This window comes from Penicillium griseofulvum (assembly GCF_001561935.1).
Source record: "Penicillium griseofulvum strain PG3 chromosome Unknown contig_80, whole genome shotgun sequence".
Lineage (NCBI taxonomy): Eukaryota > Fungi > Ascomycota > Eurotiomycetes > Eurotiales > Aspergillaceae > Penicillium > Penicillium griseofulvum.
The window spans coordinates 755,884-782,346 of NW_024467471.1; the positions used below are offsets into that span (position 1 = coordinate 755,884).

The 26,463-nt window shown below is 48.0% G+C and overlaps 9 protein-coding genes across 9 annotated transcripts; 5 read left to right on the top strand and 4 right to left on the bottom strand.

Moving 5' to 3' along the window:
- Positions 1-443: 443 nt before the first annotated feature.
- On the bottom strand, positions 444-3,430 carry PGRI_013120 (proteasome regulatory particle base subunit RPN1; the record flags this gene model as incomplete). The annotated part of the gene is made up of 5 exons (XM_040789025.1): positions 444-470; positions 521-2,833; positions 2,891-3,055; positions 3,123-3,187; positions 3,289-3,430. The coding sequence occupies 5 exons, from the start codon at positions 3,428-3,430 to the stop codon at positions 444-446; spliced, it is 2,712 nt and encodes a 903-aa protein (XP_040645978.1).
- A 407-nt stretch (positions 3,431-3,837) lies between these two features.
- On the bottom strand, positions 3,838-5,974 carry PGRI_013130 (uncharacterized protein; the record flags this gene model as incomplete). The annotated part of the gene is made up of 3 exons (XM_040789026.1): positions 3,838-4,979; positions 5,042-5,293; positions 5,353-5,974. 3 exons carry the CDS (start codon positions 5,972-5,974, stop codon positions 3,838-3,840), a joined length of 2,016 nt encoding a protein of 671 aa, XP_040645979.1.
- A 272-nt stretch (positions 5,975-6,246) lies between these two features.
- PGRI_013140 (mismatch repair ATPase MLH1) lies at positions 6,247-8,699 on the top strand (the record flags this gene model as incomplete). Its single annotated transcript, XM_040789027.1, has 4 exons — positions 6,247-6,348; positions 6,418-6,597; positions 6,644-6,910; positions 6,963-8,699. 4 exons carry the CDS (start codon positions 6,247-6,249, stop codon positions 8,697-8,699), a joined length of 2,286 nt encoding a protein of 761 aa, XP_040645980.1.
- Positions 8,700-10,710: 2,011 nt separating this feature from the next.
- Positions 10,711-12,456, top strand: PGRI_013150 (MDR family MFS transporter; the record flags this gene model as incomplete). The annotated part of the gene is made up of 2 exons (XM_040789028.1): positions 10,711-10,964; positions 11,034-12,456. The coding sequence occupies 2 exons, from the start codon at positions 10,711-10,713 to the stop codon at positions 12,454-12,456; spliced, it is 1,677 nt and encodes a 558-aa protein (XP_040645981.1).
- Positions 12,457-17,726: 5,270 nt separating this feature from the next.
- Positions 17,727-18,341, bottom strand: PGRI_013160 (uncharacterized protein; the record flags this gene model as incomplete). Its single annotated transcript, XM_040789029.1, has 2 exons — positions 17,727-17,988; positions 18,046-18,341. 2 exons carry the CDS (start codon positions 18,339-18,341, stop codon positions 17,727-17,729), a joined length of 558 nt encoding a protein of 185 aa, XP_040645982.1.
- A 670-nt stretch (positions 18,342-19,011) lies between these two features.
- On the top strand, positions 19,012-19,722 carry PGRI_013170 (uncharacterized protein; the record flags this gene model as incomplete). Its single annotated transcript, XM_040789030.1, has 1 exon — positions 19,012-19,722. The coding sequence occupies one exon, from the start codon at positions 19,012-19,014 to the stop codon at positions 19,720-19,722; it is 711 nt and encodes a 236-aa protein (XP_040645983.1).
- Positions 19,723-19,939: 217 nt separating this feature from the next.
- Positions 19,940-22,783, bottom strand: PGRI_013180 (non-ribosomal peptide synthetase; the record flags this gene model as incomplete). The annotated part of the gene is made up of 1 exon (XM_040789031.1): positions 19,940-22,783. The coding sequence occupies one exon, from the start codon at positions 22,781-22,783 to the stop codon at positions 19,940-19,942; it is 2,844 nt and encodes a 947-aa protein (XP_040645984.1).
- Positions 22,784-23,247: 464 nt separating this feature from the next.
- Positions 23,248-24,396, top strand: PGRI_013190 (uncharacterized protein; the record flags this gene model as incomplete). Its single annotated transcript, XM_040789032.1, has 3 exons — positions 23,248-23,906; positions 23,954-24,030; positions 24,083-24,396. 3 exons carry the CDS (start codon positions 23,248-23,250, stop codon positions 24,394-24,396), a joined length of 1,050 nt encoding a protein of 349 aa, XP_040645985.1.
- Positions 24,397-24,866: 470 nt separating this feature from the next.
- PGRI_013200 (O-methyltransferase, family 2) lies at positions 24,867-26,324 on the top strand (the record flags this gene model as incomplete). The annotated part of the gene is made up of 4 exons (XM_040789033.1): positions 24,867-25,106; positions 25,153-25,431; positions 25,478-26,106; positions 26,162-26,324. 4 exons carry the CDS (start codon positions 24,867-24,869, stop codon positions 26,322-26,324), a joined length of 1,311 nt encoding a protein of 436 aa, XP_040645986.1.
- Between the last annotated feature and the right edge of the window lie 139 nt (positions 26,325-26,463).

Genomic DNA, 26,463 nt, shown 5'->3' on the forward strand with positions numbered 1-26,463 from the left:
ATTCGTTGAAGACTATAACTTCAAGACAAGTTGGACCAGTCAACGATACAGCGGAGGAAAAAAGTTGATAAGGACCTAGCCCTAAACCCTATTTCCTATTTTGGCTGAGAACCTTGATAGATAGCTTCGCCTTCATTTGGATAACATCATGCGATGATTCCAACGTTATGGCTTGATACGTTTCTAATTCACATGAAAATTAGGCGGGTAGTTTAAGCTGAGTGTCTACTATGTATACTCGTATAGGCTCACATATGTAAGCTAGTCAAAGTTCCAGGCAGTTGCAGTAGAAGCCAAACAGATATAGAACTTGTAATATAAATCCATGCTATTCTTCATTCGTTCTGAATACTACATTAGATCCAACGATAACCCGACCACTACACGAGTCCCGCTGGTTGCGAGCAATGGATGTAAATCGGGGAATATCTAGTCTAGCTTGCTTATTCAGGGCTTTCATAGTCCGGGTTCTAGAAGATAGGTTAGTACTGGCTATTTGGACTGGGATAAGGATACATACTTTGCGCAAGATAACCAAGCCTTCGAGAGTGCTGCTCAGAGGGATGTACTGCTCATCCTCAAGCTCGGCTCTCTCGCCGTGTGCCAGGAGCACTGGCGTGCTCTGAGTTTGCCATCCAGTGATAGTCTTGGGCCGACCCGCCTGGCCAACCACGTCCACAGCCTGGCCAACGCGGACGTTGACAGTGAGTGGCTGAAGGTCCTCGTCGAGGGTAATAAGGAATCGGGGGAACATGGCGGTGATGAGGAAGTAGAGCAGGTAGTGGTGTTCGGCGAGGATAAATTGCTTGGCATCAATGAGTGATACAAGCACAGTAAGCAAACCCGCTGCTGAGACACGGGAAAGGACCTGTCGGTCGGTGTGGAAGGGATTAAGCGTCATGGTACCCTTGCCCATGTGTAGGAGACCCTGTGCGATGCGAACCATGAACAATGAGTTCTGGTCACGATGGTAGTAGCTGGCCAATTGCCGGAGAAGCTGTGCAAGACGGGCATTGTTGGTACCGGCACCACAGAGACCCATGGCGAAGATGGCGTTAATGGCAACTTCGTTGTCATTGTCGTGACTGTACCGGGACAGTGTATCGTAAACCTTCATTTGTGGGTTGCTAGGGCTGATCAAACCCATAGCCAGGGGAACTGCCCGACGGATGTTGGGAGATCCATAGTGCATGAGGTGACCGAACTGGCGAAGAATCATATCTTGTCCAACATCCTCACCCATGGCAATGAGAGACAAACCGAGAACAGCGTACGACTGAACAAGCTCATCGCCCTTGTTCTCCTCCTTCTCTTCAATGATGTCATTGCAGATGTGGAGGAGCTCTTGTAGCTTGAGAACTGTACCGGTGCCTGCCCAAGCGCATACTGAGGCAAGGACTGATGTGGGCTTGGCCATGGGGTGATCGACTGCCTTAAGGATGTCAAGAATGACATCAACCTCCTCTTGGCGGCCGAAGTACAAAAGTGCCAAACCAAGGGCCATAAACCTTGTCCACTTGTCCTTGAGCTGCTTCTGACGCTCCTCATCCATCAAGGTCGTCGCGATCGCCTCGCTAACCTGGTGGTTTGATGAACCGACAAAGATGAGACCTAGTGAAACTGCTGCCATGGCAGACAGCTGCATGTCTAGTGAGGCATCCTCCACAATGGGAAGGAGAACCTCAAGCAGTTCTTCCTTGTTGGAGCCGGCATATGCCAGACCAAGACCCATGATGGATGCAACTCTCATTGGTACGTTCTTCGCCTCAAGGTTGTCAGGGTCGCTCAAGAGGGCAAGAGCGGGGTCGGAGTCCAGTCGGACGCCGGAGTTCAGGATACCAATGGCGAGCAATGCACCAGCCTTGACCTGGTCTTCTTGCGCGTAGGTGAACTTGTCGATCTTATCCAACCCATCCTCAACATCACGGTGTAGCAGCATACCCAGAGACGCAGTTGTGGAAAGCATGCCATCGTCCTTGGTCTTCCACACCCACGGGCCCTTGTCACCCTCCACTAGCATCATCTTATCGTTACCAAAGCCGGCGTTAGCAAATGAATTGACAAATGCGCTGGCCAAGTTGTGTCGTGCCGAATCAAGATTGGTGAGGCCGGCTCCGCGACTGCTCTCAAGGTGTGTCTTGTAGATATCTTCTGGCATCTTGGGGTCGAGAATGTTGAGTTCCTTGGCCAAAGATTTGAAGTGCTTCGGAATGGAAGTGTTGTTGAGACAATCAGCCAACGCCTCCCCCTCCTCATCCTCAGCCGGAAGGTCGAGCCAGATCTGCTGCCGGGCGACAAGGAAGGCCATCTGTTTCTTCAAAGCCTTGTCGGTCGTGGCGTGGATATCACTCTTGATAAGCTCGGTGTCGTTCAACCGGATAGCGAGCACGATTGCTTGCGAAAGTTTGTTGTAACGGACGTAGATACCGTGGGCGGTTCGGAGGAATTGCTGATCTTCAGGGTAAGTGAGGAGATTGACCATGCTGACCATATACAAGCAGACTCGTGCGTATGTGTTCTCGTCAACGAATTGGGGGATATCTTCGATGATTTCCAGTTCGCTCATGAGATCAACCGCATCGGCTTCAGCATTATGACTCAGGAAATAGGGCACCAAAGACAACGCAAGATCCACTAGATCCTGGGTATCCTGGTCTGCGTTCAACCGGTTCTGATATTCTTGCCCGATCTCCAGTGCGAGATGTCGGACATACTCGTGACCCCAGGAGCCAAGGTCCTCCGATTTAGCCAGCAGGCGGTATTTGATGGTTTCCAGCTTCTCTTCGTCTCCGTAGGTCATTCCAAGAACGGACAGCATATCAGCCAACGAGTTCTAGAAATATAATATCGTTAGATCATCACAAAGCGACGCAAGCGCTGTAGAACTCACCTGCACGGGGCCTGGAACCCATTTCTCGTATAGCTCTGCCAAGCCATCATAATGCGGTCGGAGGAACTTGAGAGGCTTAGGGACAGCTGTCATGGAGGATGTAGAAGTCTTGATAAAGTTCTTGATTGCGTCCAAAGCAGGGCCATAGAGCGTGGTATCCGGTTCCTATTGAGAACAAAAGAGATGATTAACGTCATTGTGTTATGCGCACGGGACAGGAGAATGACGGTACCTTTAACCGCTCAACGAGCATTTCAAGTTCGCTCTTCAATTGCTGATCTTCTTCGCTGAGTTCCTCTATAGAGAATTTCTGTTAGAATGTTGCTTTGAGTGCCACGGTGGACTCTTGAGAGAAACCGCATGCTCCGTTGCAAGAACCTTGGCTTATCGCAACGTACCATCTTGAGACTTCTCGTCTTTCTTCTTTTCGTCTGCTGGCTTTTCGCCATTTTCAGTGTTCTTGTTGTTCAGATCATGAACTTCATCAACCTTGCCCTTGCCCTTGTCGGCGGAGGTTGGCCGTTCGCCCTCGTTGGCCATTTCTGATGGTAGCTGGGGACCAAGTCGGGGGGAAATCGAAGCGGCGTGGGAGGGGTAGTTATCGAGTGGGCGAGCAGAAGATAGTGGTATAAAGCAGAAATAGATGAAATTCTGCAAGTAAAGAGTAATGCAAGTGGATTGTAAGCTGGTGATGGAGAAGCAGAGCTCGGTCTGGTGCAGCTCCGGAATTGGATTACATAAGGCGCCAAGCCCTGGAGGCGCTCGTCATTGTTTTGGATTTGCAATGCTACGACTTCGACTCTATCACTAGAATCCTTATAAATCTAGTTTATGGGAAGAGAACCACTTGGATATGATTAAATTCAAATTGAGCATTCGTAATATCCTGAATTCGGTAAACATGCCGGTGAAATGACAACTCAGCTCCTGGAGATTTCGCCAGGAATTCACTCTTGAACACAAAATAATAGGTCTCTCGAGGGATCATCAACCTTGCTATCTTTGGCACATCCTCCGTAATGAGTCCTAAACTGCTTGGCATATTCTTCCGTCTGTTTGGAGTATGCCGCGGCCGTCAATCTAACTCCGTCGTATGAAAGTAGAGGCAAAGCATCAAGATCGGCAAGACCCGAAGAGAACAAGTCAAGCAGCGGCATAATAGTTGATGCGCGGTCCAGGGGTTTTTCAATAGATTCCAAGCCACTAGAATCTCCACCTATCAGCGGCTGAGTAGGGTCATGGATGGCTTGAGTGGCTTCTTCGCCCGAGGTAGCGGGATTGGAGCCTCCGAATTCTTCTGGGGTCTGATATAGCTCGTTGTGTACTGTGGCAATTGAGGGAGATTTGATGCCCGGGAATGATGGATACAGGAGATAATATCCTTTGGCACGGATCATCTCGAGCATGTGTTCCATAAAGGCAGGATATTTCTCTGATATCAACTTTGTTTGGGGGGCCGCCGCGGATTCCGGAGTCGACAGGCGGTTAGCCATAAAGGAATGGAATTCCGCCCACGCATCACCGAAATACAAAACTGCATTGCTATTGGGCGACTGCCACAGGAATGAGGGAAGGAACTGCTCTTTGCCTTCAACATTCATGGGCGGTGGGGTGAAAGGTTGGCTATCAGCTGTGGGTTTGGATGATGGCAGTTCGAGTGAGATACCGATCATATTGAAAAATATGCGCTTGGCACGGGCAGACTGTTTGTAATTCAGTACAGCAAACTTCAAGTAGTGGTAGAACGATGGTGCAAGCTCGGTCTGTGGAGATAGCAGAAGCAAATGTGTCATCTCAGGATCCCGTGGATAGAACGACTCCACGGTTCGGAGCGATGATTCCGCCGTGTCCAAGTTATGCGGTTGAATGCGTCGCCGAATAGTGAGTCGGCCGGGAAGCTGGGTCAACCCATCTAGATGCTGTAGAAACTGAAGCAACTGCGAATCTACCCGCTGTGGGAGCTCTATTGTCAAGCTTGGACTTGACCCTAAATAGTCGGCTGCATCCAATGACTTGATAAGCCTGATCAAAGACCCAGAAGACTCGGAGGGGGCATGCACCACCATTTCGATTTGTACTTTATTCCACGCTATTGCACGTACAGTGAGTATTTCCGGACTCGGCATTCCAAAGAGGGGCAGTATAGCTTACATCGAAGAGCCTTGCTATCCAGCGAGGCTATCCACATAAGATCTCTTGAAGCAGTGGAGAGAGCAACATGGGGAATGCCTTTTTCTTGAGAATAGACCTCAACCCCGTCCCAGAAGAAGGAATCCTCCCAGCCCTGATCTTGTGTTATGATAGCCTCAGGGCTGATGTAGGTTTGTATGTTTTGCAACCCTCCTATCACGGATCGCTTCATACGATCATCGGTAGATCTTGGTGCATAGTCCGGCCGAGCATCTGTTAGTTATCGCCTAGTCAGTAAAATGGGTCCGACCATCATGGTCAGAATATCATACCGTGCCAAGCCATCGGGCATTCACTATCTCTGATTCCGTTAACTTCCTTGATACCTTCAATCGAAACATCGTCCTTTCCCATCAGGGTGAAATGCACGTAGTTCAACTGCTCACCAGCCATGCGACAAGCTAGGGGCAAGAGATCTGACACACTGCGGAGACTTGAGGCTGCAAACACAATCGCACGACTAGCGGCTTTCTGCGAATATTTGTAGCGAGGAAGAGAGTGGGCCAACTCGTAGAACTTGATCCTCCCGTCGTAAGCTTCCTCTTTTTGGTTCGATTCCGACTCCCTGACAGGTGGCGAATTGTCGGATAGTACAATATCTGAATTGGGAACAGCCAGTGGCTTATCTGAGCCAGTCAATTTGGCAAGGCTTTCTTCTCGTAGTTTCGCAATCGCAGGGTTGTACCGATCGGCGGCAGGTCCCAGGTCTGTCGGCATGTGTTTGAAGAATTCATAAACGAGAACAAGCGCAAAGATAGCAAATAGTATCCGGCGAGGTCGAGGCATTGGTCGGTGTTGTAGGTATGGGAAGCGCGCTTGATCATATGGCCGATGGTCGTCATCTTTCTTGCCCATCTCTTCATCAGCCCGAAGGGGCATCTTTGCGGGGGTCATGATGTGCGCCGGAATAATTGAGGGCAAGCTCTGCGAGCTCCGTGGTTTCCTCTATGGCATTGAAGCAACGGAGGGACACAAAGAGCGAATGCGACCGAGTTGTTGCATATTCATCGAGAGCAACTTAGAATGCAGCGGCGTAAAACGATCTCCGCAAACAATGACGCCTAGGCTCTCTTATCAGCTTATCAGTCTTCGCCTTTTCTCCAACTACGCGCACTTCGCGCAATACATTTCCCTCCCAAACACCTTCCTGATATCTGAGAATCATCATGGAAGACGATATGGATATTGAGCCTATTGATCAACGCGGCACGAAGCGCGCAGCGGAGGAATATGAGCCTCCGGAACCCCCTAAACCAAAGAAAATTAAGGTAAGGGAACGCGTGCACACGAACCCCATCGTATACTATCACATAGAACAAATACTAAATTCCATATAGGCTTTAGATCCAGATGTCGTAAATAAAATTGCTGCTGGAGAGATTATCGTTGCTCCAATGCACGCACTGAAGGAGCTTATCGAAAACGCCGTCGATGCCGGCTCCACCTCAATTGAAGTCCTGATTAAGGAGGGTGGCCTGAAACTACTCCAGATTACCGATAATGGGCATGGTATCGATGTAAGTCATCTCTTATGTTACAGCAATCGTCTCTAACAGTATACAGAGAGATGATCTCCCTATCCTCTGCGAGAGGTTTACTACGTCCAAGCTCAAAGAATTTGAAGATCTGACCTCCATTGGAACGTACGGATTCCGCGGTGAAGCTCTGGCTAGTATTAGTCATATCGCACATCTGACGGTTACGACGAAGACTGCTGGATCCAGCTGCGCCTGGCGAGCACATTACGGAGATGGCAAGCTGATACCAGCAAAGCCAGGCCAGAGTTCTGCACCCAAGGCAACGGCTGGCCGAGGAGGAACTCAAATCACCGTAAGTTGGAGAAATGGACGTACGGCATGATTTCAAGTTAACGAAGCCCAAGGTCGAGGATCTCTTCTATAACGTCCCCACTCGGCGGAGAGCTTTCCGCTCCGCAAGCGAGGAATATGCCAAAATTCTCGATGTCGTTGGCCGGTATGCAGTGCATTGCTCAGGGGTCGCTTTCTCATGCCGCAAACACGGAGACTCCGGTGTGAGCATCTCGACTCCAGTCAGCGCAAATACTATCGACCGGATCCGCCAGATTCACGGTAGTGCCGTAGCGAACGAGCTTGTTGAATTTAAGACTCAGAATACGAGTTTCGGATTTCGCGCATCCGGCTTGGCTACCAATGCCAACTATCATGTCAAGAAGACGGTGATTCTGCTTTTCATTAACCATCGCGCAGTCGAATCAACTGCTGTTAAACGTGCAGTTGAACAGACTTACTCTGCTTTTTTGCCTAAAGGCGGCCACCCTTTCGTGTATCTTGATCTTGAGATCGAGCCTAACCGCGTCGATGTCAATGTACACCCAACAAAGCGCGAAGTGAATTTCCTGAATGAAGACGAGATCATCGAGCTTGTTTGCACTGAAATCCGATCCAAGCTGGCTGAGGTGGACTCGAGTCGCACATTCCTAACTCAAAGCCTGCTGCCTGGCGTGCAGACCATCGAGTCCCTACAACGCGATCAGGGCGCTCCGGCGGCCGAGGGAACAGCAGAGCCAGCAAAAGCTGGAGGGACGCCCAAAACACCCGCGACAAAGAGACCCTACGAAAACAACCTCATCCGAACAGATTCCAAAGTCCGCAAAATCACAGCCATGCTAGGCCCAGCCGCAGCCTCACCTCGCGACCCATCCAACCCAGCTGCGCCCACAGAAACCGACACCCCAACAACATCGATCCTAGACGATGGCCTCCAATACGAAACAACAGATCGCCAACCCCTCAAGATCGCGTTCACATCCGTCAAAAGTCTCCGCGCCTCCGTCCGCTCCGAAATGCACAACACACTAACAGAGATGTTCGCATCACACACCTATGTCGGGCTAGTCGACGAGCGACGGCGTCTCGCAGCAATCCAGTCAGGCGTGAAACTATACCTAATCGACTACGGTCTCGCCTGCCACGAATTCTTCTATCAAGTAGGCCTAACCGACTTCGGAAACTTCGGCATAATCCGACTCGACCCAGCGCCGAAGTTGGTAGATCTACTAAAAATCGCCGCAGAATCGGAACGGGAAGAGCATATGGCCGCCAACAAGGAAGAGGCCGATTCCGTTTTCGCCAATGCACCGGATATGATAGCACGCACGCTGATCGAGCGTCGCGAGATGTTGAACGAGTACTTTTCGCTGCAGATCAGTCCTGATGGAGATTTGCTGGCTATACCGCTGTTGCTGAAGGGGTATCTGCCTGCGCTAGCTAAACTCCCTCGTTTCCTGCTGAGGCTTGGGCCGTATGTGGATTGGAGTAACGAGGAAGGGTGTTTCCGTACATTTCTGCGTGAGCTAGCTGCTTTCTACACGCCTGAGCAACTTCCGGTTCTTTCGCAGTCGGTTGCACAGGAAGCGTCGGGGGAGTCGGCTGCGCAGGGATCGGGTGTAGCCGATGGCTCTGGGGTCGAGGACGATGATGCTTTTATTAGAGCTCGTCGTGCGCAGATGGTTCGCATGTTGGAGTATGCTATTTTCCCTGCTCTGCGTGCACGACTGGTTGCCACGTCACGACTGCTACGGGGTGTGATTGAGGTTGCAGATCTGAAGGGTCTGTATCGTGTATTTGAGCGCTGTTGAGCGAGGGGATAGTACTATCATACAGTTGTATTGTATGAATTTATATTTATGAGTGACGAATATGTTTCTAGTTTTCGGGGGATTTAAGGCGTACATTGGTGATCCGAGATCTGATTTGTATCCTATACCATTGACATTGACGTGACTGGTAGGGCTAGGGGGCATAGCGAGGACAATTGAAGAATTGTAGAAATCAATTGATGTAAATTAAGGCGAGATATACAACTAATTACAGGGGACATAAACTCAAGTCCTACAACGGAGTCGGATTCTACCCGCACACGTCGAATATATATCATCAGCTTCAACTATACATACACATATCCACCAACATTACATTGTTTAACAAATAGTTGATATCAGTAAACAGTTAATTGACTAGACATTTGAATAACTCAGTATTCAGTGTACTAACGCGTTATCCTACGCGTAGTAAGAAATCATAGGTGCGACTGGATCAAACCGAGCGAGTCTGATCAAATGTGTCGCATACAGTGCATCTACATTTGAAACACACATGATCCGTTTCATGTCGGCCCATTTTGACTAATCCAGGGTGTATCATGATATAATATGACTTAGTAGGGATTAGTCGGACCACGGCAACATATGGTTTATGTCTGTTACATCCTTGCGTTATGTCAACAAGCAGCGGTAGTGCGGTGGTAGAGTGCAAGATTACTAGTCTTTTTATCCCGCTCCGCAGTCATTGCTTCTTTTCACTTTGTTCTCACATATCATGGTAGGGACCTAAGATTGTTCAAGGCCTAAGCTAATAATAGCGGGAAATAATAATGATTCGTCTATTGGTCAATTCGAACCAGCGACCTCCACGAGTGGATATTGTCACGTGAACTCCTAAAAGCGTAATAACCAATTAAACACTATAAATGGGACCCACTTCTGTATACCCTCAAAAAACGACATGTAAGTAAAAAAAAAAAATGGGCATCTTCTCTTTGATTGAGCGTGTCATCCTTAGTGCAGGGGCCAAGCTAATCCTCTCTGTATATTTTCAACGTCACACTATGCCCCGAAGGGCGAAAAGAGATCCTTAAAGTGCATTATAACTACCTTACCGCTTGTTTTGGAAGGATAGAAAGTACCACGTGATGCACATCAACCGTTCCTTCCCATTCAAAGTTGTATTCTAGATGCCTGGCCGGGCAGGTGAACCCGTTGACCTGTTGACCCAGAGGGATCATTAGCCTTATACGTATGTGACAGCGCCCAAATATCAGACCTCGGGATCAGTAGAAGCTTTTTCCAAGGTATGAGAAGTGACATATGCCGCCTAGTGAGCACCTCAGATATCCGAGTATCCAGTCTATCATTAACGTATTCGCTTGGGCAAAAGATTAGATTTTGGGTCAGCAAGTCATTCGACGGTTTCGCATACTTTGACCAAGGCTTCCTTATGACTCTCATATGTATCCGCAACAGAGTGGCAAGGTCCGTACTACTGAGAACAATTGTATTTAGCTTGCCGCTAACATCGAGACTGCTCGGTTGACCTTATTCAAATAAGCCATCTTACTCTTCTTGGTATCTGTATCAAGTTTATACTCTTGTTTTATGGGAATATGCCAAAATGCATAATAGGGTGAACAGACCCTTGATAGGCGGCCCCGGGGCCATTAGAGAGGCCAACGGATTTCGGCCAACGGATTTCGGGCCAATAGTCCCCCCGAATGATATTTTTGGCTCTCGGATGTCTCCGACAACTTAGGTGATCTTATTGATCGTATTGATCGTATTGATTTTAAGGCCCCTACAAACCCTTGTAGGGGGCCAAGGTATAAACCTCACTGGCAACGAAATGCCATCTATGGGATCGGATATGGGCATATAACAAAATCCGAACTAATGCCAGCTAAAGGGGAAGCATGAAGCTGAAAAATGTCGGCCAGATTATATCCCCATCACCGAATGAGTATGCCCATGGTCTTTAAAACAAATGTTTTCTCTCTTTAGAGATAGTATCGTCGTGCCCTAGCAACTTCTCTCAGCTATGGCAGTGGAAACAGACCACGAACTGCAAGAAAATGTGCTGCGAGAGGAGCATCGCAATGAGCAAGCGATCGCCAAACCTCTGCCAATGAAAAGAGGGTTTCAGTTCTGGGCCATTATCTTTGCCCTCTGCGTGACCGGTCTCCTGTCTGCACTTGAGAATACGGTGGTTTCGACGTCAATGCCAGTAATCGTGCGGGAGCTTAACATCGGCGACAATTATGTCTGGATCACGAACGCCTTCTTCTTCACTAGGTAGCGTTATTCCCTGCCGCTAGTCATAGTGACCTGTGTCCGAAACTGACAATTTCTGACATTCTCCAGTGCAGCGGTTCAGCCGCTATTTGGCCAGCTAGCCAACGCCTTCGGCCGTCGATGGTTGACGATATTCATCGTCGCTGTCTTCACCCTGGGAAGCGGCATCTGTGGTGGGGCGAATAGCGCAAACATGCTCATCATCGGACGCGCCATCCAAGGGATTGGAAGCGGTGGCATCAATATGATCGTCGATGTTATCGTATCAGATCTCGTCCCACTACGTGAGCGCGGAAACTTCATCGCCATCGTGCTCACCGTGTACTCCGTTGGCAGCTCGATGGGCCCGTTTGTGGGTGGAATCATTGTCCAACGAACTACTTGGAGATGGGTTTTCTATATCAACCTACCTGTTGGCGGGTTTGCGCTGGTGCTTCTTTTCCTATTTCTTCACACTAACTATCAGCGCGAGACCACCTTTTCCGAAAGAATCAAGCGTATCGACTATATCGGCAATTTCCTCATCATGGGATCTACGGCAGCAGTTCTCTGTGCATTGACATACGGAGGCTCACGCTACGCGTGGGGATCATGGGAGATAATTGTGCCATTAGTCCTAGGACTAGCTGGTCTGGTTATATTCATGGTCTTCGAACAATCTAAGTTCTGCCACGAGCCCGTCGTTCCACTGCGTCTGTTTAGAAATCGAACCTCCCTCGTGGTCTTCACCAACACATACCTGTTCTCACTTCTTCTATACTGGGTGTTGTTCTTTATTCCGGTTTACTTCCAGGTTATTCTGGGGTCTTCGGCAGCCCGAGCAGGCGTTCAAATGCTGCCAATGACCCTCGTTGCAATTCCCGGCGCCGTGATTGCAGTGATAATTCTCTCGAAGTTTGGAAAATACAAAGCCCTTCACTTGGTGGGCTTTGTTATCCTCACATTGGGTATTGGTCTGTTTGCTCACCTCGACCGCTACTCGTCCGATGCGGAGTGGATCGTTTTTCAGGTCATTGCTGCGCTCGGTTCGGGAATGATCCTGAACACTTTGCTCCCTGCGTTCCAGGCTCCACTCGCTGAGTCGGACCAGGCAGCAGCCACAGCAACCTGGGCGTTTATGCGGAGCTTTGGAAATGTATGGGGCGTGGCTATTCCGGCTAGCATCTTCAACAATCAGTTTAATCAATACGCCTATCGTATTTCTGATGCGGGTGTGCGACAAATGCTCTCTGATGGTCACGCCTACGAGCACGCGTCCAATGTTTTCATTGACAGCCTAAGGGAACCGGTGAGGAGCGAAGTTATTGGGGTATTCTCTGACTCCCTTAAGCTTGTCTGGGAGGTATCGATTGCTTTCTGCGGTCTTGCTTGTGTATTGGTGCTTATGGAGAAAGATGTGCCTTTGCGACAGGAGCTTGAGACTGATTATGGCATGACTGAAAAGGATGGTATACAGGCAGAAAAAGGGGTTATTCCTGATACTGAAAAGTAGGCTCGGATACATCGCCGACTAAGATTAATGGCAGGCTATAAGATAGTAGAAATGAGCATCAGTCCTTATCGTGGATCTAGTTAAGATGCCACAAGAGACGAAGGTCGCTATATAGAGGGAAGAATAATCTATCGAGATACAAAGTAGAGAGCCAAGGTCTATCAATGTATCTCTAGATGAGGCTTAACGTCACATCTTAACGAAACAATATAGTATTTTCCTCGACTTGCATAAATTTGTTTTCAATCGATTGGTGTACTGGTTCATTTATTGATTCTACCGGAGTTGACCTTTCAGCCCTGGGTTATGCCTACAGAAAGACTGCGTATGTTTCAAAGAGGCTGCTGCATGCAACATCATGAATTGATCAAGGCTATCTAATGAGAACATAGTACACGATAAAAAGAGACCCTCCTACAAAGAATCTTGTTGTCCAAGACCATCTTTTTCCATTCCTTCTCAATTCCTCTTCGAAGCACAAGCATTGTAGGCGGCTGAATGTGGATGGGCCAATGTGGATGATTGACCGGTCGAAGTGATAAAGTGATCAAGCGCTGATCTCAAGCAACAATCCTTTTTTCCCACCATAGGAAATGGTATTGAGAGGCTCCTTTGAATGGGGGCATGTTGTGATCTCCTGACGAGCGGCCTCTGAGGACGATCATTCTGTATGTATATTTGAAATAGTTCGAGACTTTGGTGTTTTTCTTCAAGCTGGACCATTGGATGTGGATGCTTAGATGCTCGAATGTGTAGGCTTGTTTGGGATGCTCGGTTATAGAGGCTTGAATGTGGATGTCTTGATGCCTCTATGCTCGGATGTGGAGACTTGTTTGTGGAGGCTTGTGGATCCTTGGATATTCTGTTTGTAGGTGGTTGGATGTTTGGATGCTTGAATGCTTTTGAATCCTTGTTGGAGTGGATGTGGTAAAGCGCACATGTTTGGTCTAGTCACCTCTATGGCAGATAAAAAGGCAACAGAAGTGGTGATTGAATGATTGTAGTAGGTAGTTGACCAGTCTGCCGATTGTCCTGAAGCCAAATGGCCCGCCACGGTCAGACTGGGAGTTGCTGATTGGATTGCTAAATTGGATTGATCGAGGTGGGCAATTGATCGAGGTGGTTGCTTGAAGTGGTTGCTCGACCAGTCTGCCGATTGTCCTGAAGCCAAAGCCCGCCACGGTCAGACTGGAGTTGGATGATGATTCGATATGGGGGCTCGATTGGATTCGTTGTTCGATTGGATTCGTTGGTCGATCGGATTCGTTGTTCGATTCGATTGGTTGTTCGTCCAGTCTGCCGATTGTCCTGAAGCCAAATGGCCCGCCACGGTCAGACTGGAATGGTTGATTGGATTCGGTTGTTCGATTGGATTCGTTGGTCGATCGGATTCGTTGTTCGATTCGATTGGTTGTTCGTCCAGTCTGCCGATTGTCCTGAAGCCGAAGCCCGCCACGGTCAGACTGGAGTTGGATGATTTGATTCGGTTGAATTGATGGTTTGAAGTTGGTTGTTCATCCAGCCTGCCGATTGTCCTGAAGCCGAAGCCCGCCACGGTCAGACTGGGATTGGATGATTCGATATGGGGGTTGATTGGATTCGTTGCTCGATTGGAGTTGGTTGTTCGTCCAGTCTGCCGATTGTCCTGAAGCCAAGTGGCCCGCCACGGTCAGACTGGGATTGGATGATTCGATATGGGGGTTGATTGGATTCGTTGCTCGATTGGAGTTGGTTGTTCGTCCAGTCTGCCGATTGTCCTGAAGCCAAAGCCCACCACGGTCAGACTGGATGGAATTGGATGATTGAAGTTGCGATGAATGAATTGTTGAAGCTTTTTTTTTTTTTTTTGTTTTTGTTTGTTTTTTTCGTTCTTTCTTTTTGAAGTGATTGATTGAAGTTGGTTGATTGGCCAGTCTGCCGATTGTCCTGAAGCCGAAGCCCGCCACGGTCAGACTGGAGTTGGATGATTGGATTCGGTTGATTTGAGGTGTGTTCGAAGTTGGTTGTTCGAAGTTGGTTGTTCGAAGTTGGTTGTTCGAAGTTGGTTGTTCGAAGTTGGTTGTTCGAAGTTGGTTGTTCGTCCAGTCTGCCGATTGTCCTGAAGTCAAAAGGCCCGCCACGGTCAGACTGGAATTGGTTGGTTGAAGTTGCGGTGGATGGTTGAAGCTTTTGTTTTCTTTTTTGTTTTCTTTTTTGTTTTCTTTTTTGTTTTCTTTTTTGTTTTCTCTGTTCTTTTTTTCCTTCTTGTTTCTTTCTTTCTTTCTTTCTTTCTTTCTTTCTTTCTTTCTTTCTTTCTTTCTTTCTTTCTTTCTTTCTTTCTTTTTGTTTTTCCTGCTTTTCCTCTTCCTTTCTTTCCTTCTTTTTTTGTTTTGAAGTGGATGGTTGAATTGATGGTTTGAAGTTGGTTGTTCGTCCAGTCTGCCGATTGTCCTGAAGCCGAAGCCCGCCACGGTCAGACTGGAATTAATTGGTTGGAGACTTGATTGTTTGAAATGGTTGGTTGGTTGGAGCGGTCATCAAAGTGGAATGAGAAAGACATAAGTCTTATGCCTGATAGAGATGACTTTGTGTCAAGACATGTATGTGGTTGAGTCAAGACATGTATGTGGTTGAGTCAAGACGTGTTGAGGGACGTGTCATGTGTCAAGACATGTGGTTGAGTCAAGACATGATGAGGGACGTGTCATGTGGTTGAGTCAAGACGTGTTGAGGGACGTGTCATGTGTCAAGACATGTATGTGGTTGAGTCAAGACATGTTGAGGGACGTGTCATGTGGTTGTGTCAAGACATGTATGTGGTTGAGTCAAGACAGGTTGAGGGACGTGTCATGTGGTTGAGTTACCTAAAGGATGAATGAAAGTCAGGAAAGAGAAGACAAGTTGGAGGAGGATATGATGTAGTACATTACGATGTAACAATATGATAGATGATGAACATGACTGTGTGGTGTCAGACATGTTGAAGGCTGAAGCTTGATGGAAGCCTTGATGGAAAATGGAAGAGTGGATAAAATTTTTTGGATGGTATGAAGAGTTGGGGAGATGAAGAAGGAAGAAAGAAAAAAGAGAGAAAAGAAAAAAGGAGGGGGTATTTATACCCCCAAGGATCAGGGACGGCGTATTTCGCCAGGAACGACTTTTGTCTCGTTTGCACTGGGGGCGTCGTCGCGGGGACCCCCCATTTTGCAACTTTCCCTCTTCAACTACTTACACAATAATCTTACACCATTTTCTATGTTTATTGAGGCAGTAGTGTAGGTCCGGATAGTTCCTAGAGTCGTAAAAAGCAGATGTGAGACTGTGCACACACACTCTATAGGCTTACGCCACTAGATAATATCCTTGGCTCTAGCAGGAATCAACCCAGAGGCTTCATTTGTATGCTGAAATTTATCCTGTTCACCTATCTTTTATAGAAACGCACTATGTTGTTGACTGAAGATATACCTAGGTCGTTGACATGCAGCACAACTTATAGATCGTTTAAGGTTACACGCTAAACTGTGTTTGGTATGGCGTGCACGGCCCTTGTGTCATGTCGTACAGCCATGGTCGCCCAGGCGGATGCCCACTTAAGCACAGACCTTGGGCCGCCCTGAACACCTAAGAAGTTCATGTATGTGAGCGACTAGCACTAGTACTAGGAGTAACGATAAATGTAGCTAGTTTGTGATAGCATAGATCGTGGGTTGCTAGAATCTGCAAGTGGGGCCCATGTATCAGGTCTGAGATTGTATTGTGCCCACATATGAAGAGGCAGACTAGCAGCACAAAGAGCATATCCAGATTCTACTCTAGATACTGTGAATACTAGGTACAACGATCTCATCTTTAGCTTCGCTTTGTCTGCTTGTGGATACTTTTGATCGTCCTTCTCAGGGGTGATTTGTCGGCCCTCTAACTGGAAGCAACCAGTCTCGACCGGTAAACAGTAGTTTGTTGACTTATGGAACTATCGGATATGGAGCTGAATTCAGTCTCATTAAACTGCTTTATCGTTAATCAAGGTCGCATGGAAGTCTTCGCTAGGCTAGATCATGACTATGCTTCGTCGCGACACTGTGCACGTTACTACGATGGGCTGTGGATAGGGTCTACCTAGTACTGAGTGCGCGAGGATATGATCCGAGTGCTATCTGGGCTATTTCTAAGATCTCAATAGCAGAATAGGGAGGCCTAGATGATGCTACTACCCTGAAGTACTATGCGACCAAGGAGTAATAGAGGCCAGTCCACAAGGGGAAGCGATCTAGAGAGATTACGAAGCTGTTTATCTTTGGTAGGTCTTTGGGGCTACATAAGGAGTATAGAGGGCATGAAGATGCGGAATGTAGTGAGTTTATGGAAGCTATAATGGAGGGAGAAAGAAAGAAATCCAGCTATAGCCTATGGGAGAAGCCAAAGACCACTGACGAGTATTGTAGTTTATAAACGCAAAGCCCTCTATATGATTTTGTAGGTCGGGGTACATTCTTAGGTTGTGTCGAGAAACGTGCGCGTGAGAATGAGATTTTGGGCTGACCGAAAAGCACGATGTGCTTCGTGGATGAGAGTTGCTTGAAGCTCGTGAACGTGATTGCGGTGTGCAGTGACGATGAGGACCGATCAAAACTCGCGAGAGTAAGGGGCAAAGGAAGCAAGAAAATAAAGTGCCCGGTGTGCTTCGTCATGAGGATCGGTCGCGGCTCGCAAGGGTGGGTGTAGTATGTACTATGTATCGTCAGTGGGGACCAGTCAGTCAGGTAAAGCTCACCAAAGTGAAGAGCATACGCGGTGAGCTCCGTCGACGAGGATGGGTCGAGACTAGAGATAGTAAGGGACGACGGAAAGGAAGGAGGGAAGGCGTGCGGCGTGCTTCATGGACAAAGCTCGCAGCTAAGGATAGATATGCAGTGTGCTCATTTTGTCCTCGAAAAATCGCATTGGCGACAGCGAGATGGGAGAAAATGCGTAGAGCATAGTGTAGGATAATTGGGAAGTGACACCGTGAATGCACACAGTCGAGCTCATACCCTTTTTGGGTGCTATCCCGGGACCATAAAGGGTACGAATATGCAGAATGTAAATGTATTGACTATATAGAAGTCATAGAATAATGCAACAGAGAGACGAAGGGACAGAGCTACTAGGGAAGCTTGCTAGGATTTTATCCATACTCAAAGCTATCGCTTAGACTTGGACAAAAAAACACCGAACCCCCCGAGATTGAAGAAACACAACTAATGTATCCCCTTGACTACACATGTATTGATCTATAATTATCATACGCATCATGCCTGAAATCCTTCCAGGGTAGCTTCCGCCACCGCGCGCCAGTGGGCCACGCGACCCTGTGAGACCTTGACGATAGCTTGAATGTGATTGACTGCCGTCTGCATCATGTCCCGCTTTGCATTCAGCCGAGTCCGCTCCAAAATATTCTCTGGGCCCTTTTCGTGGCAGGTTTGCTCGAACAATCGCTCCATGCGGGTCAGCACCACTTCATGTTCCATGGAAATGCTCGCGGGGGGTTCCACTTCGGGCCAGGGACCACTGAAATCCTAGTATAGGACCGTACTGATTGGACACCCTGGGTGGTCTGGGTCGCACATGGTGTGAGCAAAATGCAGGTCTTTGTGTGCCATGATATATGCGACACGGTTGAGCTCTGTCTGGTTATCCTGACGCCGTAGTTGCGCAACGAACTCACGGATCCGAGGGATCAAGTCGCGGTAGGGCACCTGAGAGGGATGGGCCTCGATCGCGTGGACATACCACTCGAGGCAGCCGTTCGTATCGGCAGTGTAGCTAGCGAATCCCCCGGCTGGCATGGGGTTGAGACTTTTGACCGTCTCCGTATTCTTGACTCCGGCCGAGGAAGACCAGTGCTTGTCCAGCTCTGGCATCTGCTTTCGTCGATAGGCGGTCTAAAGGCAATCTCCTCCGTCGGTGTCAGGGCTAGCGCGCCCACGTACCCATCGCGCTAGGGTTGTGCATGCAGCTCGATCGGATAGTTCGTCAGTTGGTGGGCCATCTGCGTGTTGAGCTCACCGGATAGCGTTGCGTAGATCTAATCGACGCTGATGCCGGGCGCTTTCTCGGGTGGTGTGAACTAAAGTCCGATCGCATTATTCTCTGTGGCATTATACCGGATGATGGCCGGTACCAGAATGGAGGTATGCTTGCCGATGTAGGTAATGACGCCCACTTCGTTGCATGTGATGCCAGGTAGCTGCCGCCGGAATAGCTTTAGCAGTGTCGAGGTAGACTAGGTAGAGGAGAAGGGAGGGGGTGGGATAGACTGGAAGGAATCATAGAGAATTCTAGAATAGCTTCAGCAGGGACGAGGGTAGAGACAATGGGAAAAGATGAAAACACTTTGTATTGGTAATCTATAATTTGTATTTGGTTATAATATCGGTAGGGTGTTCTAAGCGCCCATGTGAAACTAATTGATAAAGACCGAATATTCCTACTTCCTCTCGTCTTATAACTCGACCATCACACGACCCCATCTACACGATTACTCTCCCTCTGAGTATCTCGTTCTATTCTGCGACTCACCCGTCTGCAACAATGGCTGCTGGCCTTCTCAAACCTCTGGCAGTATTTTGCAGTCAGTCTCAGTCTCAACGATACATCAAAACTGCCAGGAATATTGGCGACGCATGGCGTAGCCTTGCTGAAAAGCCTCTTTCGAAGTCCGAAGAAGATTCTGTTCTGGTGGAAACCAATTTTGACTTTGTTTTGAAAATCACGAATATACTGGAAGAGCGACAGTCAGAACCAACCATTGTCGAAATGTCAACTCATGAGCCATCTACATCTCTGTCAACCGCTGCACCTACATCAGCAGAAGATCCGCGGCACTATCGAATCTTTGCTGATTATGGCACCAATTTCATCTGGCGAGATTTCGATGACCTTAGGCCTGGGGAAGGGGACTGCATGTTAGAGGCCGAAGAGGTACTCTCGACACTCCCTTCATCGGTCTTAGAATTATACAATACGTGGGTAGACACGTACACCGATAACTTCACTGAAAGACGCGATAAAACTCAGAACTACTATGCTGATGCTTTTCTAACCGCCTCCGAGGAGGTGGCTTGGAACGTGGCGGGGTTTTTGTTGGCTTGGCGTATCACATTAGCGCCCCAGGTTGCGAGTATTGAATATAGCCCCGGTTCTTCGAAGTACCTATTGAAGAAAGGGAAGGAAACGAGTGTAACTTTGCAATTCCTACAGGACCAGGTTGATATTTTGGCCAAAGGAAAGCCTGTAGCATAGAGAATTCACTATCTACTTGACTCGTTTACTCTGATACAGCGCTTATATCGAGAAACGACATCATCAATATACTTGGCATTTTCATGTGAGAAACTGAAAAAGTGGCTGAACAAAATAACTGATGGAGTTTATATGAAATGGATCGGCATAGCTCATCGAATTTGCTTAGTGGAATGAAACAAATAAACTGCGACATGTAATTCAGGTAACCATGTAATCAGACGCCCCTCGCAGAAAGAACGTCTTTCAACTTCTGTTGAAACTTCGGTACACGTTCAGGGGAGATCATCGTATAATGCTGTCCATCCACCTCATGGAACTTGAGATCATTGCTAACAAACTCCTCCCAACGATTCAGTTGTTTGTAGCGATACTCTTCCCTCGATGCAGCCACACCTCGTAACGGATCACAGAAGAAAACATCCATACAAGAAACTGTACCGGATGGATCGTAGTTACGACCTATATTTGCAAGGGAGAAGGTTACTTCAGTCCAGGTATCCAGCGAGGTAAGTGTTATTCCCAACTCAGCCCTACGAACTGGGTTTGCTTCGGCAAACACTCGTGCCAGCTGCTCTGACTTAGGCAAAGTGCGAATTTCAGGTGCCAATTCATCAGCACGGTCTTCCGAAAAGAGGTCACAGAAAAAGGCGACGTGTAAAAGACACCCTGTCCAGTCTAGTCGACCCATGACATGCCTGATATATGGTGGTAGGTCAAAGCTGCCTATGAACTTCACTTCGTCGCCGACTGATTCAAGCTTCTTTGCGAGTTCGAAGGCTACCATGCCACCATATGAATATCCTGCTAAGGCGTAGGGTCCATTAGGCTGTTTTTCCTTCAGGGCTTTGTAGTATGTGGCATGGAGGTTGGCGAGGTCCTGGAAGGTCTCCTCGCCCGGGTTGAAGCCGCGGGGTCGCATTGCGTAGACGGGCCTGTCTGGGAAATGCTGAGCTAACGCGAGGAAAACTAGAATCTCCCCGACTCCCGGGTGGAACAGCCACAAAGGCGTCTTGGATCCGTGTGGTTGTAGTGTGACAACAGGTTGATACACGGTAGTGAGATCTGAGGTCTCGAGCTTCTGGATAGCTGCTGCCAGGGTTCGAATGGTTGTGTTGGTCATGATGGTGATCATGGGAATATCTTCAATACAGAGATCCTCCTCAACAGCTCTCTTCAATCGAATCAAATCCACTGAACTGATTCCAGTGTCCAGAATCGGCATATCGATACTAATGTCCTTGTCGAGTCCGAGCGTCTCCTTGAAAACCGCCACAAGATTGTGCTCAATCTCATTGCTAGGACCGGAGAAGTGCGCCTCTCGATATTCTTGTAGTACCCGATCGTTGAAGATTCCCTGGTCCCTGTATTTCCCCTCTGCCAACGCGTTTTGAATTTTCGGTCGCGACAACTTTCCTAGGGTTGTCTTCTCCAGGACACCAGGCGGCAGGGGCAGGACTCGTGGCCGTGCAGATGTAAACAGAATGACAGTGCGCATCAGCGCGTGAAGTGTTGACATGCGGGCCTCGATATCATCGCTTGCAAAATCGTGTTGATATACGACGTAGATTTCCTCGGGGCTGATGCTGGTTTCCTTGTAGGAAAAGCACGCAACAAACGAAGGGGTCACTCCTGGTATACGTGCTTGTTCAATAGCACTTTCAATTTCATAAGGTAGGAATTTGACCGAGTTAATGTTGATTAACTCTTTGAGTCGACCAGCCAGCTTTAGCTGGCCCTGGGCATCGATTATACCAAGATCTCCGGTCCGGAACCAGCCATCCTCCGTGAAGGCAGTCTTGGTGGCCTCGTCATTGTTGAAGTATCTTGAGAACACGACAGGTCCACGTACTTCCAGTACACCGGCGTGATTGGCAGCTCCACCGCCCACACCATTGGACTGGGGCGCAGGGCTCGGCTCGTTTGCATCAATGGGCGATATTCGTATCTCGATGCCTGGAATGCTGGATCCAAGAGCGCCAGCTTCGCGTTGCGCCTTGATATCGATATCAGGGAAATTGCGATTGTAAACGCCCCCCGCACAGATTTCGGTCATACCAAAACCCGGGGTGATGAGGTTTGATGGTGAAACCCCCAGGCTTTGTAGGTGCCTTGTAACGCGCGAACCAGTATCGACATTGTTGGGCTCTCCACCCGAAATCAAATAGAGTAGTGGGCTGAGATCAAATTCTTGCTTAGCCTCTTTGGACGCCGTATCCAATGTCACTAGAAGCTTGCGCAAAAAAAAGTCCGGGGCGAAGGTCATGCAGACTTCGTGTTTGGTCAGCAACCGCAGAAATAGCAGTGGATTGCTAAGTACATCGGGCGCCTGAATCTGGATCTGATCGACACCCGCGTACATAGCAAGAAGGTGTGTTTCCGTCAGGCTGGCAACGTGATCTAGTCCAATCCAATTGAGCACGGAACTGCCATTGGTAACTGGCATCACCGCCAATTTTCCACGAATCGAGGTAAATATTTGCTGATGTGTCAGGCACACTGCCTTGCAATTTCCAGAGCTTCCAGATGTGAGCATGAGAACAGCTACATCGCTGTTGGCATGATCCTCTCCATCTCCATTGATGTGGCTGTATGTGGCAATATCCGTGGTTGATTCTTTGAACCCGGAATCTTCAAATTCCTCCACTGCTACAGTACGTAGAATTTTATTCTCTGCGAATGAATCTGCGAGTAAATTCTGACGACTGAGCAGCAAAGGATCCTGCAACATATTGTGTAGATGCTTGAAATGGGCCTTACGGCCCTCGGTCGTGCTAACCAAAGGAGTAGATAGGGCTGGCACACTACCAGCTAGGATGGTGGCCCAAAACCATATGATATTATCCAAATGATACTGAAAATGAACCAGGATAACACCCCCTCGGCGAAATTCTGCAAGTTTTTGCAGCCATGATGCTCTTTGCAATGCTTGTTTGCGTAGTTCGGCATAGCTGATCTTTACCGGGTCAGCCCGGTCTCCTTCCGAATACGCAATTATTCCCACGGATAAGGCAGCCACTTGATCCAGAAGAGATCTGATATCGAATTTCAAGATAGCCATGTTTGTCCTTTACTTTGAAACGAAAATGCAAGAGTGGAAATTGACAAAAAAGACTAAAGGTCCTTCCATTTATGTTCATGGGAACGGACTATACTATCATGCAGCTATCGTCACATATTCTTAGCGTCGGATTTTATACTATGATTGGATATCAATGTCGTTTCCAATTTACTCCTTGTCCCTGTATAACAATGTTCAATTGGTTGAAGTTTCATTTATTACGCCTTTTGGGGGCCAAATCCAGTGTAAGAAACTATGGGGCCAACACAGACACTTCAAGCAAAGTTGAAAGTTGGTTACATCGCTTGTACGCATCATGCACATCTTTGCCACCCCTGCGGAGGCCACGCACCCATTTACCCTGTCGGCTAAGACAATGATAAAGTCTAAAAGCAAGCATTCTTGTCTCCTATACAAAAGAGGCCATTCATTCCTATCAGTGATTCTCACCTCCTTCCCCAACCATGGCCACCGGTGAGGAGATCGACCGCATCGCCGTTGTTGCCTCTGCGGTAACATGGCCGTTCGCATGTATCAGCACTATACTATTCTTCATGCGCATATTTGCACAGTCACGACATACGACTCAAAATTCTTACTGGGAGGACATCATGTTAACCCTTTCTTGGGGTTTTGCTATAGTGCAAGCTTCTGTTTTTCAGGTAGCACTGAATGCCGCGAAGGATCTCGACGCCACCAATTTACCGGTCACCGTTCCCAAGGCTGCTTTCTGGGCAATCATGTCGAACAATTGGTCATTTCTAAGCATAGAGCTTCCGAAAGTCTGCATCGCTATTCTACTTGTTCGACTATTTCGCCCGGCACTCTGGCTCCGAATTGTCATCTGGGGTCTTTGCGTGACAATTAACGTACTGGCAGTTGTCGGCTTCATAATAACCTGGGTGATGTGTAACCCGGTGGCGGCACAATGGAATCCCTACAAATATCCCACGGCCAAGTGTTGGCCTCGCTCGATCCAGATCACCTACGCCTGCGTACTATGCGGTATCTCCTCGTTCATCAATATCGCCTTCTCCGTATACCCAGCCATTGTGGTTTGGAAGCTGCAAATGGCCCGCTGGAAGAAAATCAGTACAATTGGACTTATGAGCTTGGGGCTGGTGTAAGCAAGACCATCTCCCTTACTTGCAACTCAACTAATTGGACCAGGGCTTTCGCCTTTTCTGTGGTCAAACTTTATTTTATGACATTTTTGCTTGACGGCCCACAACCTTTGGACCTCATCTGTAAGCGTCTCTTCTAGCCAATACTTACCAGCCCTAAGACTAATCTCGGCAGACCTCTGTGCGCAACTCGGCATTTGGAATCGTATCGAGAATGATTTTGTTCTGATGGTCGGCCTTTTGCCTTTCGTGCCTGCATTCTTCCAGGCCTGTACGAACCGAAACAAAACGCATACCTCCTCGAACGGCTCACACTTCAAGGGTGATCACTATTTTTCTATAAATTCCAAAAAACAGCGCAAAGACGGCGAGGACGAGCTTGAAGTTGAACTGGCCTCGCTTGCGCGTCTCAAAGGGGCTGCCTCATCCTCTCTCAGTGTTGACAGGAGTAACGAAGGAAAGCTAGCTAAGCCTGCGAGTTTCTCCTAATCCTCAAGTTTCTTTGCTTTTTCTTATTTCTTTGAACAGCCACGTTAGAGTAAATGTAAATATTCTATACTGTAACCAATACCATTTGTTTTTTTGGTACTTTGGTCATCGCTGAAAGTAGTAACTCTTATTTCTCCTATCACGACAAGGAACTTCAAGCCGAGGAAGATCACGGCCTTTGCGCATTATAATCCCTGTTGAACAATGACCCATATTCCAAACGGAGGTAACCCCCCGTCATTTTATCACGTTTTATCACGGTGCAGGTGGCGTTACAATAGCGCGTTTTCAATTGACAGGGGTCGGGGGCCAACAACCAAGAGAGGGGTTGCATCCGTTGCATTCATTCTGAGACATTGGCATGGATCTATAAGCAAGCCAAGTACAACATACTTCGTTGCACGTGTTCTCCCTTAAGAAGTGGTTTCTTTTGACTCCCAACACTTCAATCATATACTTCATTGCCCTCAATGGATCGTGGAAACCTCACCAGTCGTGGCAACGAAATTGCTGAGATTGTCCGTACTCTAGCAGACGATCTATCTTCGCAGGGAATCCCGGAACCTACTTTCGAACATGGATTACCCGCCGTGCTGCAGACTGATGCGCCAGATTCAAATGCTCTAGCTGCACGCATCAAGCTTCTGGGCTTACTAGATGAGCTGCGTGATCTCTTGACCGATCCAGCACTCTTGGGTAGCCCTGAATTGGTGAGTAAACAAAATTTACTCCTTTCACACTAACTAACCTCTTTAGCGTAACCCTTCTTTGAGTATATTGGCATTGGTTCGCCTGAAGATCTTTGAGAAATTCCCAAGTGAGGGAACCACCATCAAAGATCTAGCCCAGCGCGTTAGCCGCAATGAGAATATTGTTCGCCGATTGATGTCTCATGCCGCCACCTATCATGTCTTCTACCAAGAACAGCCTGATTTCTTCATCCACACAGCTGGTTCCCGTATTCTATCAGAGAACGAGGGCATGCGTACTTGGATGCTGGTCGGACTTGGCGAGACCATGCCCGGTGCCCTTAAAGTATGTGCCAACAACCAAGTTCCTATTCATACGCTAATTATTCCAGATTGCCGAAGCCGTATCGCAGAACAATGACTCCGAAGAGCCCCAACATAGCGTAATCATTCCCCACGACCATCTAAAATGCAACTTTGCTAATAACAAACAGGGATGGAGTCTACAAAATGGCACTGATCTCCCAGTCTTCCAAGCCCTCGCCAATATGCCCGAACGTGCGCAGATCTTTGCTAAAGCCATGAGTTGGCTCGCTCAGCTACCAGGCTACTCCCCACAGTACCTAGTCGATCACTTCCCGTTTGGATCAGGAGATATCACGGTGGTCGATGTGGGCGGCGGCATTGGCCATATCGCCCGTGCACTTACGGATCACTGCCCCACAATTCAGTGCATTGTGCAAGATCGTCCTGAAGTTATTTTCCAGGGTGAACAAGCTTTGCCGGCTAACCTCCAGGATCGAATTCGCTTCCAAAAACATGACTTTTTCCAACCCCAGCCGGTGCATGGTGCTGATGTTTATTTATTGCGTCACATCTTGCACGACTGGTCAAACAAATACGCCCGCATGATCCTACAGGCTTTGATACCAGCTCTGAAACCAGGGGCTAAGATTGTACTAAATGATCGCATCATTCCTGGATATGGAGAGGTGCATTACTTGAAAGAGCGTGAGGCACGGTACGACTTTTATCCTCATTGGGGTTATGGGACTATATACTAATGAAATAACCAGGGACTACGATATGTACATGCTTGCTTTGCAGAATGCCCAGGAGCGCACACCAGATGATTGGAAAAATCTTTTCAGAGACGCAGACCCGCGATTTAAAGTAACGAGAACATCCCAGCCATCAAAATCATACCTCTCTATTATGGAGGTGACATGGGAGGGTTGATCTGCAAATTCAAGATAACAGTGTCATTGGAGAACACATCAAGTCCAAAATTCCAATCAATTAAACAAAAACCAAAATTAAATCTATTGTAACCTTAGACCCGGAATTAATTTGTCTTCATACGTGTATGTAGTGATAT